Source organism: Bubalus kerabau, chromosome 4 (assembly GCF_029407905.1).
Source record: "Bubalus kerabau isolate K-KA32 ecotype Philippines breed swamp buffalo chromosome 4, PCC_UOA_SB_1v2, whole genome shotgun sequence".
Classification (NCBI taxonomy): Eukaryota; Metazoa; Chordata; class Mammalia; order Artiodactyla; family Bovidae; genus Bubalus; species Bubalus kerabau.
Genome location: NC_073627.1, coordinates 157609685 through 157628718, shown reverse-complemented (window position 1 = coordinate 157628718; position 19034 = coordinate 157609685). Strand labels below are relative to the sequence as shown.

At 38.3% G+C, this 19034-nt stretch overlaps 1 protein-coding gene and 1 pseudogene across 2 annotated transcripts in view; one reads left to right on the top strand and one right to left on the bottom strand.

The window, feature by feature from the left end:
- TMEFF1 (transmembrane protein with EGF like and two follistatin like domains 1) overlaps positions 1–19034 on the bottom strand; it is a 100892-nt gene that overhangs the window by 44591 nt on the left and 37267 nt on the right. For both annotated transcript variants that reach the window (XM_055579157.1, XM_055579156.1), the window contains exons 3-5: positions 17692–17821; positions 13034–13060; positions 10711–10807 (exon numbers count right to left, since the gene is read on the bottom strand). In XM_055579157.1, the coding sequence (XP_055435132.1) occupies positions 10711–10807; positions 13034–13060; positions 17692–17821 (254 nt within the window). The remainder of the gene's footprint in view (positions 1–10710; positions 10808–13033; positions 13061–17691; positions 17822–19034) is intronic.
- LOC129651822 (uncharacterized) lies at positions 12470–12575 on the top strand (annotated as a pseudogene).

Below are 19034 nucleotides of genomic sequence, written 5' to 3'. Positions count from 1 at the left end.
TGTGGACTCTCTAGTCGCGGTGATGGTGGTCTACTCTACTTGCGGTGGATGGGCTTCTCACCGTGGAGGCTTCTCTTGTTGTGGAGCATAGGCTCTTGGGGCACAGGCTCCAGTAGTCGCACACGCAGTCTCAGGAGTTACAGTGTACTGGCTTAGTTGCTCTGCGGCATGTGGAATCTTCCCGGACCAGGCATCAACCATGTCCCCTCCACTGGCAGGCGGATTTTTATCCACTGTACCACCAGCAAAGTCTGAGACCTTATGTTTCAGGTGTATTTATCCTACACCTAATATTTGACTTATAACTTGGTGAGTGCATACTTCCAAGTGTTGAGATGATTTTCCCTCAGAATTGCAAAAGCACTGCTATATTGTCTTCTAGCTTCCAGCTGAAGTCTGAAGCCACTCTGATTTCTGGTCCTTTCTACACTGTTTGTTTTCTCTCTCGAAGCATGGAGAATCTCCTTTTGGTCCTCAGTATAATGAAATTTCACAGTTCCCAGAAACTTACTGACTTCCGATTTGAGAAATTTTCTTCAATTAGTTCTTTGATGACTTTCTTTCCTCTCTTTTCTAATTTTGGTAGTTCTGTCATTTGAATGTTGGGCATTCTGGACTAGTCCTTTAATTTTCTTGTCCCTCTTAGTGTCTGTTAAAATTTTTTTATTTTTTGCTGTCCTTTCTGAGAGATTTCTTGAACTTTTATTTTCCAGTCCTTTTTTGAGTTTTTCATTTCTCATATACTTTTTATGGTGCTCCTTTTAAAAAAAATTTATAGCATTCTGTTTTTGTTTTATAACTATACCTTTCTGTGCCTGTTTATTATTGGGATTCTGTCTGCTGTAGGGTGAGATTTTCTTTTATTCATTTTTATTCAGCGAGTTTTAATCTTTTATTTTTTGCAGTTATATGGCCTTATAAAATGAATTAGAAAATGTTCTTTCTGTTCTCTGGATGATTTTGTGTAAGAATAGAAATATCTGTTTATTGAATGACAGAATGTGGTCCACTGGAAAAGGGAATGGCAAACCACTTCAATATTCTTGCCTTGAGAGCCCCATGAACAGTATGGAAAGGCAAAAAGATAGGACACTGAAAGATGAACTCCCCAGGTCAGTAGATACCCAGTTTGCTACTGGAGATCAGTGAAGAAATAACTCCAGAAAGAATGAAGGGATGGAGACAAAGCAAAAACAACACCCAGTTGTGAATGGGACTGTTGATGGAAGCAGGGTCCGATGCTGTAAAGAGCAATATTGCATAGGAATCTGGAATGTGAGGTCCATGAATCAAGGCAAATTGGAAGTGGTCAAACAGGAGATGGCAACAGTGAACATTGACATTCTAAAAATCAGCGAACTAAAATGGACTGGAATGGGTGAATTTAACTCAGATGACCATTATATCTACTACTGTGGGCAGGAATCGCTCAAAAGAAATGGAGTAGCCATCATACTCAACAAAAGAGTCTGAAATGCAGTACTTGGATGCAATCTCAAAAACGACAAAATGATCTCTGTTCGTTTCCAAGGCAAACTATTCAATATCACGGTAATCCAAATCTATGCCCCGACCAGTAACGCTGAAGAAGCTGAAGTTGAACAGTTCTATGAAGACCTACAAGCTCTTCTAGAACTAACACCCAAAAAAGATGTCCTTTTCATTATAGATGACTACAATGCAAAAGTAAGAAGTCAAGAAACACCTGGAGTAACACGCAAATTTGGCCTTAGAGTACAGAATGAAGCAGGGCAAAGGCTAATAGAGTTCTACCAAGAGAATGCACTGATCATAGCAAACATCCTCTCCCAACAATACAAGAGAAGACTCTATACATGGACATCACCTGATGGTCAACACCAAAATCAGATTGATTCTATTCTTTGCAGCCAAAGACGGAGAAGCTCTATACAGTCAGCAAAACAAGACCGGGAGCTGACTGTGGCTCAGATCATGAACTCCTTATTGCCAAATTCAGACTGAAATTGAAGAAAGTGGAGAAAACCACTAGACCATTCAAGTATGACCTAAATCAAATCCCTTATGACTATACAGTGGAAGTGAGAAATAGATTTAAGAGACTAGATCTGATAGACAGAGTGCCTGATGAACTATGGATGGAGGTTCATGACATTGTACAGGAGACAGGGATCAAGACCATCTTCAAGAAAAAGAAATGCAAAAAAGCAAAATGGCTGTCTGAGAAGGCCTTACAAATAGCTGTGAAAAGAAAAGAAGCGAAAAGCAAAGCAGAAAAGGAAAGATATAAGCATCTGAATGCAGAGTTTCAAAGAATAGCAAGGAGAGATAAGAAAGCCTTCCTCAGTGATTAGTGCAAAGAAATAAAGGAAAAAAACAGAATGGGAAAGTCTAGAGATCTCTTCAAGAAAATTAGAGATACCAAGGGAACATTTCATGCAAAGATGGGATCAATTAAGGACAGAAATAGAAGATAGTTCTGTCCTAACAGAAGCAGAAAATATTAAGAAGAGGTAGCAAGAATGCACAGAAGAACTATACGAAGAAGATCGTCATGACCCAGATAATCACAATGGTGCGATCACTCACCTAGAGCCAGACATCCTGGATGTGAAGTCAAGTGGGCCTTAGGAAGGAAGCATCACTACGAACAAAGCTAGTGGAGGTGATGGAATTCCAGTTGAGCTATTTCAAATCTTGGAAGATGACGCTGTGAAAGTGCTGCACTCCATATGCCAACAAATTTGGAAAACTCAGCAGTGGCCTCAGGACTGGAAAAGGTCAGTTTTCATTCCAAATCCCAAAGAAAGGCAATGCCAAAGAATGCTCAAACTACTGCACAATTGCACTCATCTCACATACCAGTAAAGTAACGCTCAAAATTTTCCAAGCCAGGCTTCAACAGTACATGAACAATGAACTTCCAGAAGTTCAAGCTGGTTTTAGAAAAGGCAGAGGAACCAGAGATTAAATTGTCAACATCTGCTGAATCATCGAAAAAACAAGAGACTTCCAGAAAAACATCTATTTCTGCTTTATTGACTATGCCAAAGCCTTTGACTGTGTGGACCACAACAAACTCTGGAAAATTCTGAAAGAGATGGGAATAATAGATCACCTGACCTGCCTCTTGAGAAACCTGTATGCAGGTCAGGAAGCAACAGTTAGAACTGGACATGGAAAAACAGACTGGTTCCAAACAGGAGAAGGAGTACGTCAACGTTGTATATTGTCACCCTGCTTATTTAACTTCTATGCAGAGTACATCATGAGAAACGCTGTGCTGGAAGAAGCACAAGCTGGAATCAAGATTGCCGGGAGAAATATCAATAACCTCAGATATGCAGATGACACCACCCTTATGGCAGAAAGGGAAGAAGAACTAAAGAGCCTCTTGATGAAAGTGAAAGAGGAGAGTGAAAAAGTTGGCTTAAAACTCAACATTCAGAAAACTAAGATCATGCCATCTGGTCCCATCACTTCATGGCAAATGGATGGAGAAACAGTGGAAACAGTGGCTGACTTTACTTTGAGGGCCTCCAAAAATCACTGCAGATGGTGACTGCAGCCACGAAGTTAAAACATGCTTGCTCCTTGGAAGAAAAGTTATGACCAACCTAGACAGCATATTAAAAAGCAGAGACATTACTTTGCCAACAATGGTCCGTCTAGTCAAACCTTTGGTTTTTCCAGTAGTCATGTATGGATGTGAGAGTTGGACTGTTAAGAAAGCTGAGCACCAAAGAACTGATGTTTTTGAACTGTGGTGTTGGAGAAGACTTTTGAGAGTCACTTGGACTGCAAGGAGATCCAACCAGTCCATCCTAAAGGAAATCAGTCCTGGATATTCATTGGAAGGACAGACGCTAAAGCTGAAACTCCACATTGGCCACCTGATGCGAAGATCTGACTCATATGCAAAGACCGTGATGCTGGGAAAGATTGAGGACAGGAGGAGAAGGGGATGACAGAGGATGAGATGGTTGGATGCCATCACCAACTCAATGGACATGAGTTTGGGTAAAATCTGGGAGTTGGTGATAGACCAACTCCAGGGAGGCCTGGCATGCTGCAGTCCAGGGGGTTGCAAAGAGTCAGACATGACTGAGCGGCTGAACTGAACTGAAGAGCAGAATGTGTAGTGGGCTGCCATTACTTTATAAAAAGGAAAGAAAGAATATGTGTGCATACTTTTTGTACATGGGGAAAATACCTCTGGGAGATTAAGAAACTGATCACAGTGACTGCCTCTAGTGAAGACAATTGGGTAGCTGAGGACTGGGGTGGAAAACAGACCTGTACCTGTAAAGCCTTATAAAGCTTTTGAATTTCTAACACTGAATTTCAAAGGCATGAATGCAGGCATACATACATAAATAAATGAATATATTCAATTACTTCTCTGATTTAGCTTGAGGATTTTGGCAAATCACAACTCTGAGTCTTTAATAATAGGGATAATACCTCAAATGCTGGTGACAGAATCAAATAAGCTTTTGTAAAAAGCCCTTTGAAATCATCAAATTCTATGTACATCTGAAAGGTATTATTGAAAAATATCTATCCTGTCTCTTTCTTTCTACTTACTGTACATAGATAGTGTCATTCCTTAGAGATATGGTTAAGTTTTATGATCACTGGCATTTTAAACTAAATCACGTGAAGTTATGTAGATTTCACAAACACCTAACAAAGCCTGCAACAAATTCACCTGCTCCAAGTTCCTCACAATATTACTAATCCTTCTCACACATGTTAAACCATCACTATGACCCCTTGTGCAGCTCCAAGTGAATAAGAAAGCCCTGTGTGAACTGCCAGTTCACAAGACCTACGGAGGGAACCTATGATACCCAACCTCATGGCAAGTTCGTCCACTGTAGAAACCAGCAAGACAAAGTCCCTGTCCTCAGGGAATCCACAATCTGTTAGCAGTCCCATCAATTTAAGTGCTATGTGGAGGTTGTTTGAACACAAGGGTTAGTCATCTATCTCATAGGGACTGCAGAAAGAGCAAGGCATGCTGCTAGGAAGAGGTGCTAAAGTCATGCTTATATCCAAGCTGAAAGGAAGAGCAGGAATTAAACAAATAGACATACAGGGGTGGGACTTCAGGCAGAGAGAATAACAGAGGCAAATTATCAAAGAGCAACAGAGCATTCAGAAAACTGCAGGAGGCCACGGAGAATACTGTGTTCTACATTTTAAAATCTAACCTCTCAAAAGAAACCATTACTGGCAGCTGTACAGAAATACAGTCAGATATTTCTGGATAAAGGAGCCTTCATTGCTAACATCTGGGTTATATTCAGTACAGAATAATGTTTAATAGTGTTTATTTCCCATTACCAGAGGAAAACAGACAACATACAATTATTTTTCCATTTTAGTGTAAGGGACCATGGTAGAAATTTACTAAACCTAAATAGCTTTAAAAGTCTACCTGTAAAGCCCTGTAAAGCTTCTGAATTTCTAACACTGAATTTCAAAAGCGTGAATGCAGACATACATACATAAATGATATTAGTAAATAAATTACGGTCATCTCTGATTAGGAGGAAATCAGAGGTGAGGAGAAGGTAACAGTAGGAAAATACTTCTTTGGTTGCTTTTTTAAAAAAGAAAAAAAAAAACTATGTGCAGTTTCTAGAAAGGAGGACTGATGGAGAACACAGATATAGAGCATTATTCTTTCTGTTACAATGAGGGAAAAGACTTCATTGCACATTCTGAGGAAGAGACTCATCAGCTTGTGACAATGGCCAACAACTCTCCAAACAGAAAATGATGAAAATGATGGTATAACAACAAAGATGTCTATCAGGTGAATTACTAATACCTGCTTCTCAAACTGTCTGTCACACTGCACACCTACATGATTCTTTCTCTGAGCAACTCTGAGAGCTTATGTCCCTCAGGGAAAAGGAAAACACCATCTCCAAAGTGACTGACATCAAAAAGGCAGAAGAGCAGGGACAATTTCCATAAAGCACATGACAGACAAAGTTCAAAGGAGTGATTGCAGGATTCTTATAGCTCACCTGTATTGACATTATGCCAGATGATTCTACAAACTCCTCAAATCGTTTATGGCAGGGATTTAAGTCAGGTATATAAAAGGTCTACCTGGCTGAAGGAGTTCTATGACTATTTGGTCCCACTGTACAGACAAATAGTTGAGAACTATCTTAGAGCAATAACATCAGCCTTGGACAGATGAGAGATACTGGGTTGTTTTTTTTTAAGAGATACTGTTTAGATGAAGAGGGATACAGTTGGTAAGAATATGGAGAAATCTAATTTTCTGTAAAGCAGATACTGTTCCCAAGTTTTAAGACTAAGAAAATCTAGCCACTATATTTCAAAACAGTCACAATGAAATACTGAAACCTCTCCATGTGGGCATCAAATTTCTTGGAACCTCAACTATCTAGCTCTAGGTATAAATTCAAAGGGAAAACATCAATGCAGACAGACATCACAGTTCAGTTCAGTCGCTCAGTCATGTCCGACTCTTTGCTACCCCATGAACTGCAGCACGCCAGGCCTCCCTATCCATCACCAACACCCGGAGTTCACCCAAACTCACGTCCATCGAGTCGGTGATGCCATCCAGCCATCTCATCCTCTGTCGGCCCCTTCTCCTCCTGCCCCCAATCCCTCCCAGCATCAGAGTCTTTTCCAATGAGTCAACTCTTCACATGAGGTGGCCAAAGTACTGGACTTTCAGCTTTAGCATCATTCCTTCCAATGAACACCCAGGACTGATCTCCTTTAGGATGGACTGGTTGGATCTCCTTGCAGTCCAAGGGACTCTCAAGAGTCTTCTCCAACACCACAGTTCAAAAGCATCAATTTTTCGGTGCTCAGCTTTCTTCACAGTCCAACTCTCACATCCATACATGACCACTGGAAAAACCATAGCCTTGACTAGATGGACCTTTGTTGGCAAAGTAATGTCTCTGCTTTTGAATATGCTATATAGGTTGGTCATAACTTTCCTGCCAAGGAGTAAGTATCTTTTAATTTCGTGGCTGCAATCACCATCTGCAGTGATTCACAAACCCATGCAAAAGCCCCCAATGCCATTAGAGAGTCACACTGTGTTTCAGGAAGAAAGAAGAAAAAAGCCTCTCACAAGCAAAGCTAATTTCAATTATAATTAAAATAGCCAATAAGCAGATAAGAGAGAAAACAGTCATACAATATAAGAAGTTCATGCACCTCACTAAGAACCTATTTACTCTGATTTTATTAGATACCGTTCCTATAAGCACACGGTTTCCTATTTTGGGGAAGCAGAGAAGCAACTAATAAGTTGAAGTCATCTACAATCAGAATCACTGACTAGGCGTACTGACAGCACCCAGAAGCAAGGGAACAACCTGACATGGGAGAAGAAAAATCATTTTTATAAACAGTAGTGGAACCCCAAAAACAAGGCAGAACGGACCCTTAAGTAGGGGTGGAACTACTAGCATTAGGGGCCTCTGAGAACACCATGGTATTACACATGTGCATACACAACACGATAGATAAATCCGTTGTCATGAGACCTGTGTTCTGGTTCTGTTCTTAATCACAAGCCACTCGGCCTCTTCTGCGCTCACCTCCACCTGTAAAATCAGAGTAATAAATCCTCGCCCTACCAACCAGACATACTGCCATAAAGAGCTGAAAAAAATAGTTTAGGTAACAATGTTTGAAAACTGTAACACACTATACAATATATGACTTTAAGAATAGTTAGAATATGTTCTGTATAGTCTGTTTAAGAAGACAATCTGTTTAAATCAATTTCCATTTAAATGGCTAAATAAAACACTAGCACCTCTCTTAACAGCAGAAAATTAACTTAACATTAACTTAACTGAACCATTTATCCCCTTCCACAAATGGTCAAGTTTCTTTCCCTATTAGCAAAGGAAAAAAGAGCTTTTAAAGCAAGAGAAAGGTTTTAGTATCTGAAAAAGAATATATATTATGTATAACTGAATCACTTTGCTATACACCTGAAACTAACACAACATTGTAAATCAACCATACTTCAATAAAAAAAGAAATTTTAAAAACAAGAATAAATTAGCCAAGTACAAAAGGGAAAAAAAAAGATTAGCTGCCCTCTGGAAACCAGATAGATTATACTGATATACAGCATTTCATTTGACAGGAAAGATATTTCACAATGACAGAAGATTAAAAAATACTTCTATTTATTTTAAAAATAATTTTTTAATCTATTTTTTATTTTTGGCTGTGCTGGGTCTTCACTGCTGCGTGGGCTTTTCTCCAATTGCGGAGAGCAGGGGCAGCTCTCCAGTTGTGGTGTGCAGGCTTCTCATTGCAGTGGCTTCTCTGGTTGCAGAGCACGGGCTCGAGGGCTTCAGGAGTTGTGGCACGTAGGCTGCGCAGTTTTGGCTCTACAGGCCCAATAGTTGGGGTGAACGAGCTTAGTTTCTCCCAAGCATGTGGGATCCTCCCAGATCAGGGATCAAACCCATGTCTTCTGCATTGGCAGGCAGACTCCTTACCACTGAGTCACCAGGGAAGCCCTCAAAATATTTTTTAATGAATACCCATATCTAAAAATGTAACATGAAATAAAGTATCTATTATAGTTACATTACAGAGCAATATTTTGTAAACTCTAAGTCATAATCACTATAGGAAATATTAGAGTACATTATTTTTAGTAAAGGTTAAGTATGATAGGATTTTGTTTTACTTAATATCTGTTATTACTATGTATATATGTACTCGCTTTCTAGGTAAAGGCACAAATTACTTCCTTAATGTTCTTCTATTATTGCATCAATTTCCTGGCCTGGTCTTGGCTGCCTGTCCCAATCTATCCATGGGCTCCTGAGGAGGCTCCTCAGCCTGCCTGCTCCTTTTATTGGTAAGCTCTTCCCTTGTCTCTACTCACTTTCTTTTGCTTAGAGCGTGTACCTGCGAGGACAGCAGTTACAAGTTCTCAAATAGACACACACATAATGAATTTAATGTGTTTCTATACAACAGACATGCTCTGACTGAGGACAGACTACATATCATATCAAGAGGAGGTGTACATAGAATGATGCGTATTTTATACAGATGTCATACTTAAGGCTACCTCTGAGATTACACAGAATCTGTTCTACTTCCAAGCAAAAGATCTCTCTCTCTTTCAATTAAGAGATGAAAAATGATAGCAGAGAATGTGTAAAAGAGGACTGAAGAGAGGCACTGTCAACAGAATAACAAAAGCTCAACAGACCACGTGGATCAATCACTGACAGCTATTCTGACTCTGAAGACGATTTTAGAACAGTTCTGAGGAAAAGCAGAGAAAAGAACTAAATATCTGCAAAAATACACACACACGCACACATATACACACAGGTATTGCATCATACCGTATCTTCAGTACAAAAAGAGAAAAAGAACACAGTATCTATTACCTGTCCTCTCTGTAAGTCCACATTGCTATCATTTCTCTCATGTTCTACAGGCCAAAATCTACTTTGGGAAACATCATCTCACAAATCAATCCACTCTGATTCAAACAGATGGACATGTCAACAAGTGACTCGTATGCAGAAGCAGAGCAAACACAGGGTTTGCTGCAGTGTTCGACTTTTTATTGAATTTGTCTTTTGTCAATTCTCACCTACTTTGAAATATATATCAAGTAAATTATCAGACATTTAATTTTACCAAGTGCCGGACAAATAGCTGACTATGTATCAAAATACTGAAAACACAGTGATCCTTATTTGTAAAAGTCACTCCAGGCATAAACGCTAACTAAACCATATTACCATTGATGAGTAAAAGGCTCAAATATGCATTTATGGACTGAATAAAACATAGAAATGCACAGTGAAAATACATATGAGTAAGAAAGAAAGTGCAAATCTCTATAAGTGTTTCAAAATACACACTAAGGGGAAACTGAGGAAGTGAAGAGGATCCATTTGTGCTACATAAGGCCCTAAAGACAGTATTAAAGTTTTTAGAATCAACTATGCAGAAAGCAAGCACCACAGGGAAATGAAGGAAGGTTGAGCCTGGGGATAAACAAACAGGAGCCTGACGAAAGGAACAAAGCTGGCTGTGTTGGTGAGGTCTATATTGCTACTACTCTGCACCTTTTTCAGGGAGAGTGCACGGGAAACTGGATGGACAACACAGGTCAGCTACAAAGCTTACCTTGGTGAAAGCTGAACATAAGTGAGAAAACAAAACAGAATGTCAGTCTGTCCAGCTGAGATTTCCAGAAATAATTTTTACTTATTATATTTACTTACTATCTTTAAAATTTTGAAAGTTTTGGATTTTTCTTAATGCATTTAAAATTTGTGTATAAAAATGTAAGAAAAACTGTTTTATCATGATTCTAGCTGAAGATATAAAAGTAAGGTAATTCAAATAAGAGTAATTCTGATGAATAAAATTAGCACTTGGTATAGTTCAGTTTTATAACAGTATAAAATTATCAGTGAAGAAAGGGAGTGGTAAAATGAAAAAAAAAAGTTACAAATGGATTTCCACTCTAAAACACTTAAACTGACTTAGATAGCTATAGTATCATATCAACTTAAAAGTCAGTAGATTAACAGTAAACAAAAAATAAAGAAGGCACACACAATATACACTAAAGCAGGTTAAAAGATAAGCTTTCTATAACATAATAATGCTGACAATTGACCTCCAAATAAGTTTATCCCTTTCCCTCAATCAACTTACCCAACATTTTCTGCATCTTCATCACACTCAGCTTTATACTTGCAGGGTCCACACTTGGAGTGTTTTCTGTGAACTTCTGCCCCTGACCCTTCCTCTTCTGTTTAAAAAGAAAAATTAAATTTTCAACCAAAAGCTGGGATCCTTTCCAGACCTGCTTCATGTTTTCAGCAGCCATTATCCTATTTCTGGGGAAAATGTACGCAAGGCTCTTGAAAACAATCAATTCCAAAAAGCTACTGATGCTTGAGTCCAAAAATGCTGTCAATACAGAGTCTAACATATACTGTGGGAAAAAAACAAGTATTGGGGCCAGAAAAATAATCCCTTAGCCTAAGTACCATGGAACAATAAGCTAGGTCTCATTAATTCTTAAAAAGAATTACCATAACATGAAATAAGAGAGGGGAAATAAACATGAGCAATATATTCAGTCCAGTGATTACCCTACTGAAACAGCCTGTGCAATCCTATTAGCAGTAAGTGATTCAACAAACAAGTTACTCAACACAGCCGAGTCTAACCACTGCCTTGTCCTCACAGCAGTTTCACACCTGCCTTAAAAACTGTCTTCAAATTTTAAAAAGGAGTCTATTTACAAAGTACTTACCCTTTTCTATTTTGCCACCTAGCCCTGCCAATAATACCAAGAATGCTGAAATGTATAGGTCTCCTATGATCCAGCACAAGATCAGTGCATACCACCAGCCCCCAAATCAGCTCATATTTCACAGTTAGGGAACCTTGTTTCTGTGGGTCTCAGCTACAGTGGATCCTATTATGAGAAACTCAAACTGGGCAGGGAGATGAGTTCTGAAGCCAATTTAGGGATTATGGTTTACTTAGAGGATGTCCCAGTCTGGTTTGGGAAAGCATACCTTACTGAGGGGGTGCCTATCAGCACAGAAGGTGTTATAAGGCAAGCACACAGACCTAAGTGCCTGTTTGGTACTATCTCTAAACTTGCCATTTTGGATATCTACCTACACTTTACCCAAATTCTCATGCATACTCCCAAACAGTTCCAGGGAGCATAATCTTAAGTATTTCTAAGCCTCAGAAATACCATGAGATCTAAAACTCACACAGCCACCATGAGCTCACTAGAATTTGTGTATTAATCTGAGCAAACCACTTGGCCTTTCTAACTCAAACTCCCTAAAAAAAAAATTACCAACAACCAACATTCTCAGGGCAAGACATCCAATATTTGTACCATAAAAGCAAATATGTAGACCAACTTCCATTTCTTTCATATAGTAACAATGACAATTTCCTAACTGAATATCTGACCACAGGGGCTAGACTACATGGTCCTTTAAAGTCCTTTCCAGTTCTAAGATCTAGAATTTATGATCTCATTCTTCACACATGATCACGAAGTCTCTGCTTGAACATGTCCACTCAAATTCTATTTTTAGACAGCTTTTAATCTTTCTTTTTTTTTAAAGCTAAAACCATCATCCCTGAACTTCTTCCTCAGGACAGTTCTTCTACTCTCTAGGTGACCTTTAAAGTCCCTTCCAACTCTACAATTTTAGAGTTCTATGAAATGTAGGGGGATGGAGTAAGGTTTCAGATAGTGCTGGAAGGATCATAACTGTGGTTTTCATGTGCATACATGTGAATTTTACCAGAGATGTTTTTTCTTTTAGTGCATCCACAGAGCACCTGAAACATTTTGCATTCAGTAGATACTCATTAAGAATTACAGTCCCATTAGATTATGAGATAGTTTAGTCATTCTCAATTCTAATAATTCATCATTTCTTGGCTTTATGGCTGAGATCAAGTATAGTATCTGTTCTAATCAATTCTAATAATTCAGAGTAAACTCTGTTACATGCTATTACCAAATACTAGTTTTTTAAATTTTGTGCCTTGAAAATTCCCAATGAGCAAAAAATGTGTAAGCAAACGACGGAAGAGTCACAAATACTCTGATTCGAGCTAAAATTACCTGGGGTCTGATCCTACAGAGAGGGCCCTTTGGTATAACTTCAATTTAACTGGAGCAATGTTTCCCCTTAGTCTGACAACAAATCTAAAATGAAAAATAAATGCAGGAAAAAAAAGGAATGCATAGGGCTAAGGGAAACTGAGGGGTTGGGATGATGGCTGAGGGATACAGGGTTTCTTTCTGGGGTAATGAAAATGTTCTAAAGTTGGCTGTGGTGATTAATGTACAACTCTGTTAATACACTAAAAGCCACTGAATTATACACTTTCAATGGGCAAATTGTATGGTATGTGAATTTTATCTCAGTAAAGCCATTTTTAAAATGCAAAAGAAGAAAATGCCTTTTAAGGGGTATTTGAAACTTACCTCCTTCTCCAGATCCAGAGCCATTATCTGAGAAGAAAAATAAAGAATGACTATCAACACTTTTCCCAGAATCTCATCTTACCAAATAGTAAAATTTCTTGTCAAAAATCAAACTGTGATATCCATTCTCAGATAGTCCCTTTTCTCATTTTTTTCAATATCCAAAAATTTATTCTTATATACTTATTTTGTACCTTTCTTCAAATATAAATTCCTTGGATACATAATCTATACCTCATAATCTTTGTAGCTCATTCAGAAAATACACAGGTGCTTTGTACAAAGTGAAAAATCAATAAATATTATAAAGTAAATGGCTAAATAAAAATAATTTTAATGAACTCACTTTAAAGGTAGAAAAAATGTTTAATTTTGCTAAAGCTTTAAAGGAATAATAAATAAACTGCTTTTAATAAAAAGGGAGGAAAAGCTTTGGGTCTTGCTCCAAAAATCTTCTTAATTAAATCTGTGGATAAAGGCCAAAAGATATGAATAAACCTAAGGTTTAGAAGGAAAGAACCTCAGGGTTGAGGCTTTCTTAATGCTGATGAAATTAACTTCCTCCAGGAAACCTTACCAGAAGGAATCTCACCAAGGTGTCGGTGAAAAACTTGTTACTAATCAAATTAAAGAGCCTCCCTCAAAGTTACCAGCAAGAAACCAGTGTAAAAGGTAATTAATTTAAAATATGTATTTTATAATCCTGAAAGAACCAACATATGGCACAAAGCATATTGAAAAGAAGGCAAGACTGTAGCATCATCAGCCTGGAGCCAAGATGGCAAGTGATGAACTTGACACTCTATCCAGCACTTTCTAGGGAGAATTTACCAGAAAATGCATTCCAGTCTGTCAGATAGCTCTCAAGAATAGGGGACATCCTTCACAATATGGCTCCCTTCCCCCCTCACCCTCAATTTCCCAAAGACAATAATCAAAGTCCCAATCATGGTAGAAACAAGAGGGATTGGAAAAAATACACATTTTAGGTATCAGCCACTTCAAAACTATTTCTGCTTTATTAACTATGCCAAGCCTTTGATTGTGTGGAACACAATAAACTGTGGAAAATTCTGAAAGATGGGAATACCAGACCACCTGACCTGCCACTTGAGAAACCTATATGCAGGTCAGGAAGCAACAGTTAGAACTGGACATGGAACAACAGACTGGTTCCAAATAGGAAAAGGCGTACGTCAAGGCTGTATATTGTCACCCTGCTTATTTAACTTCTATGCAGAGTACATCATGAGAAACGCTGGGCTGGAAGAAGCACAAGCTGGAATCAAGATTGCCGGGAGAAATATCAATAACCTCAGATATGCAGATGACACCACCCTTATGGCAGAAAGTGAAGAGGAACTAAAGAGCCTCTTGATGAAAGTGAAAGTGGAGAGTGAAAAAGTTGGCTAAAAGCTCAACATTCAGAAAACTAAGATCATGGCATCTGGTCTCATCACTTTATGGCAAATAAATGGGGAAACAGTGGCTGACTTTATTTTGGGGGCTCAAATATCACTGCAGATGGTGACTGCAGCCATGAAATTAAAAGACGCTTACTCCTTGGAAGGAAAGTTATGACCAACCTAGACAGCATATTAAAAAGCAGAGACATTACTTTGCCGACAAAGGTCCGTCTAGTCAAGGCTATGGTTTTTCCAGTGGTCATGTATGGATGTGAGAGTTGGACTATAAAGAAGGCTGAGCACCGAAGAATTGATGCTTTTGAACTGTGATGTTGGATAAGACTCTTGAGAGTCCCTTGGACTGCAAGGAGATCCAAAAAGTCCATCCTAAGGGAGATCAGTCCTGAGTGTTCATTGGAAGGACTGATGTTGAAGCTGAAACTCCAATACTTTGGCCACCTGATGCAAAGAGCTGACTCATTTGAAAAGACTCTGATGCTGGTAAAGATTGAGGGCAGGAGAAGGGGATGACAGAGGATGAGATGGTTGGATGGGATCACTGACTCAATGGACATAAGTTTGGGTAAACTCCAGGAGTTGGTGATGGACAGGGAGGCCTGAGGTGCTGCAGTTCATGGGGTTGCAAAGAGTCGGACACAACTGAGTGACTGAACTGAACATGGGATTTATAAAGTCTTATAGTGTATTCACTGACTGATCAACCATGAAAAATATCTTCTCTAAGTAGAGGAAAAGAAAGGATGAAAGAGCAGAAAAAAAGACAAGAAGGGAACTTGACTTATTTTTATTACCAAATTTTTCTTAGGAAAACTCTCTTTTTCCCTTCTATTCCATATACGTTGACTAGGTACATATTATGTGTTAGACAACACAGTAAAAGTAATAGGTACAAACTGATAAATAAGACAGACCCAGTCCAGGAGATACTCACTACCAACCTGTTTTTCAACCAATGTCCAATTTTAATAAATATTATATCTCACCGCCTCCCATAAAGGTCATTTAAATTTTGAAATAAATATATTGTGACTACTTTGATAATGAGGTTGAGCTCTTTCTGTAGATTAGATTTTCACTAGACACACGCTTTCCCCCACTCCAACCCTGGAATTATGACATCCTCTCTAGGCAAGACATAGTACTTTCCTGTTCAGAAACAGGATCTGGCTAAAGGATAAACACATTCATCTGTGTTGGATAAATGAAATGAAGTATGATATATACACAGACATATGCACAAAGCATGAACAAACTCTGCCAGGAGATGCCAAAGAAGAAAGATTTCAGAGAGGAGAAAAGACTTAAGCTCAATATTAAAGCATTAAAAAAAGGAGTTCTCAAATAAGCAAAGGAGAATGTTATTTCTAGCATAGCAAACAGGACCTACACCAGACTAAATGACAGAACACAGAGCCCACCTAGCAGATAACAAGATCAAAGTAGCACCTTATAGATTAGCTCATTCGACCCTCACTTAACCGCAGGAGACGATAACCATCTAACCATGTAGGTATGTAACTGGGGCTCAGAGCAGCTAAGTGACTTGTGCAAGGTCATTCAGCAAACCAGAGCTGGAGTTAATTTAAGTTAGACTTTCTAAGCCTAGTGCAGTGCTCTTTCCAGCCTAACACTCTGCCTCCCCATGTTTAACATTCATTGTTTATCAAAGCAGTTGGCATCTTAACTCCTCATAAATGATGCATAATTAATTTGGGATTATAAAGAACTCCATATTCCTTTTTAGTTTCTAAATCAAGTCTGTGAAATATAATGTACCTAGAAAGTATGTGAGAACCATACCGAATCAGTCTACTGGCCTAAGGGAACCTAATTATTTAGTGTATGGAAAAGAATTTGGCCTTTCCCAAAGAGAGATCTGGCCTTGGCCCACAGCTTCTAGAAGGCAACTGATGTTTAGGAAGGAAGCTGACCACATCAGATCTGAGGGTGGGGCTGGCCACACTCAATATTCTTAGGGTAGGGGCTAGCTCACACCAGAAAGACCAACCACATAGTTCAGAGTGGAGGCTTGAATCATGTGGTGTTAGTAGACCAAATCTGAGATCAACCACACGGACAATCAATTAGTCATGCTTATGTAATGGAGCCCCAATAAAAACTCTGAACATGGGCACTGTAGTATACAGGAAAAGAAAGGAAATGAAGTAATCATATAAAGAACAGCCTCCACATTTACTGTTAACCTTCATACAATAATTCTATTATAATATCTCACCAGCATCCCTGCTCCAAGATACAAACACAAGTAAGAAACCAAGGCAGTACTGTTGGTTTCTTATAGTAATGCCTTCCAAAATTAACCACTACCAATTTAGGAAGACATAAAGAAGGCTGAGCATTGAAGAATTGATGCTTTTGAATTGTGATGCTACAGAAGACTCTTGAGAATCCCTTGACAGAAAGGAGATATAACCAGTCAATCCTAAACAAAATCAACCCTGAATATTTATAGGAAGGACTGATGCTGAAGCTGAAGCTCCAATACTTTGGCCACCTGATGCAAAGAGCTAACTCTTTAGAAAAGACCCTGATGTTGGAAAGATTGAAAGCAGGAGAAGGGGATGACAGAGGATGAGATGGTTACATAGCATTACTGACTCAATGGACATGAATTTGAGCAAGCTCCGGGAGATAGTGAAGCACAGGGAAGCCTGGCATGCAGCAGTTCTTGGTGTCACAAAAGAGTCAGACACAACTTAGTAACAACAACAACAAATAATTCAGGAAGGAAAAGAGAAGTATATACAAAAATTGGGAGGAAGTTGGTAACAAAGGCTGGCAAACAGAAAAGATACAAAGAGAAGAGCTTGGACAAACACTTTCTGGGATGCCACTAATGAGTTTCTACAATATTCCCCACTCCACCTCGCACCAAAATAAAAATTAACAAAACGGATCTCATAGCATTTACCCTCCCAAATCTTATTCTGCCTAATGTTCAAACCATAAGGCAAAATTGATATGCAAAGTCCCCACCAAAAATAGTATTAAACTAAAAACGTCCTGAGAAGTGCCACAGAAGAGGTAATAAGAGAGACCACCAGGGGTTAAAAAGCAACATGAGATGGGGGCAAAAAGAGCCCCCGCCCACTTTCCCACATAATCATCCCAATCCACACAGCAGCGTTGGGAATGAACCTCTGACTGGAAACTTCACCTTAGTACAGCAGAACCACTTCTAACGTTTCTTTAGGAGAGCAGCACACATACCAGAGTAGCACGGTCCTCTCGCTACTACTGTTATCTCTTTCTGGTGCTTACAAGCAGCCCTTCTGAGAAAGCATTCATTTTGGTACGTGTCCCCATTTGATCCACAGACAGGAATGTAATTCGTATGGCACTGCAAAAGAAACAAAAATAAATTCTCAGAGAGACACGTGAATGTTAATAGTTCATTTCATATTCATGAATGCAATGCCACAGGATTGTAACACACTTCTACTACAGAAGTTTGCTCTTTTATTTGGTTTTTAAAAAGAAGAGCTGTGCTACTTTCTCATACCTTTTTTTCACATTTATAATGAAAATATTTTAACTATCAACTATCCATAAAAATGAGAATGAAAATCTCTATCCTGTCTACATCATTTGCTAGCAATCCAAGGAGATAATATAAGAGGAGATTCTTTCCAATGTTTGGAATAAGCACTAATGATGTAAATTATCAAAATTCACTTATTCAGCACCTCTAGTATAAAAGGTTTCAAGGTAAATGCTATAGAAGACACATGAGCTCTGTTCTCTGAGACTTTACAATCTTATTAGAGAGCCATATAAATATGAAATATATATGTGTGGGTATATATATGATCATGTACTAAATCAAAAGTACAGATAATAAGTATAATATCTAACACCTATTACTGTAAGATATAAGGTATTTAAGAAAGCTTCCTCAGAGAAAGTGAAACATGAACTGGACCTTGAAGAATGAGTAGATGAAAAGAAAAAAGATGATACAGGTTTGAGAAATGACACTGAATTGAGATGTTTAAAAGACTTTAAAACTTCTATATTTCAAAAATATACACGACTGAAGTTTTAAAATCTGGGAGAAAATAGTATAACATGATACAAGTTATCATCACTAAAACAGAGACAGTACCAATTAATACAAAATGGACAAAAGACAAATTTACAGAAAGATAACAAATGGTCAATTAATATATTAAAAATGCTGACCTTTACTAATAATCAGAGTTGTACATGAAAATAAGATGCTACTTTAACCATATAAAACTGGCTATTAGACAAACAAAAATTTCAATTTAGTTGCATACCAACAGCCCTGCTGTAATTTAAACTGGCTCAATCTTTAAAGAATACAATTTAATAACACATTTTAAGAGTTCTAAAAAAGCAATGAGGCTTTTGATCTAGAATTACACATTTAAGGATCTATCTGAAGGAAACTACGATAGATGAAAATTTATTACAGTCATTTCAAATAGAAATGTATTCATATCAAAAACATACAAGAAAAAATCTAAGTATCCAATAAGGTAATGTTTATTTTAAAGCACGCTATATATGTTCAAAGAGTCATTGAGCAT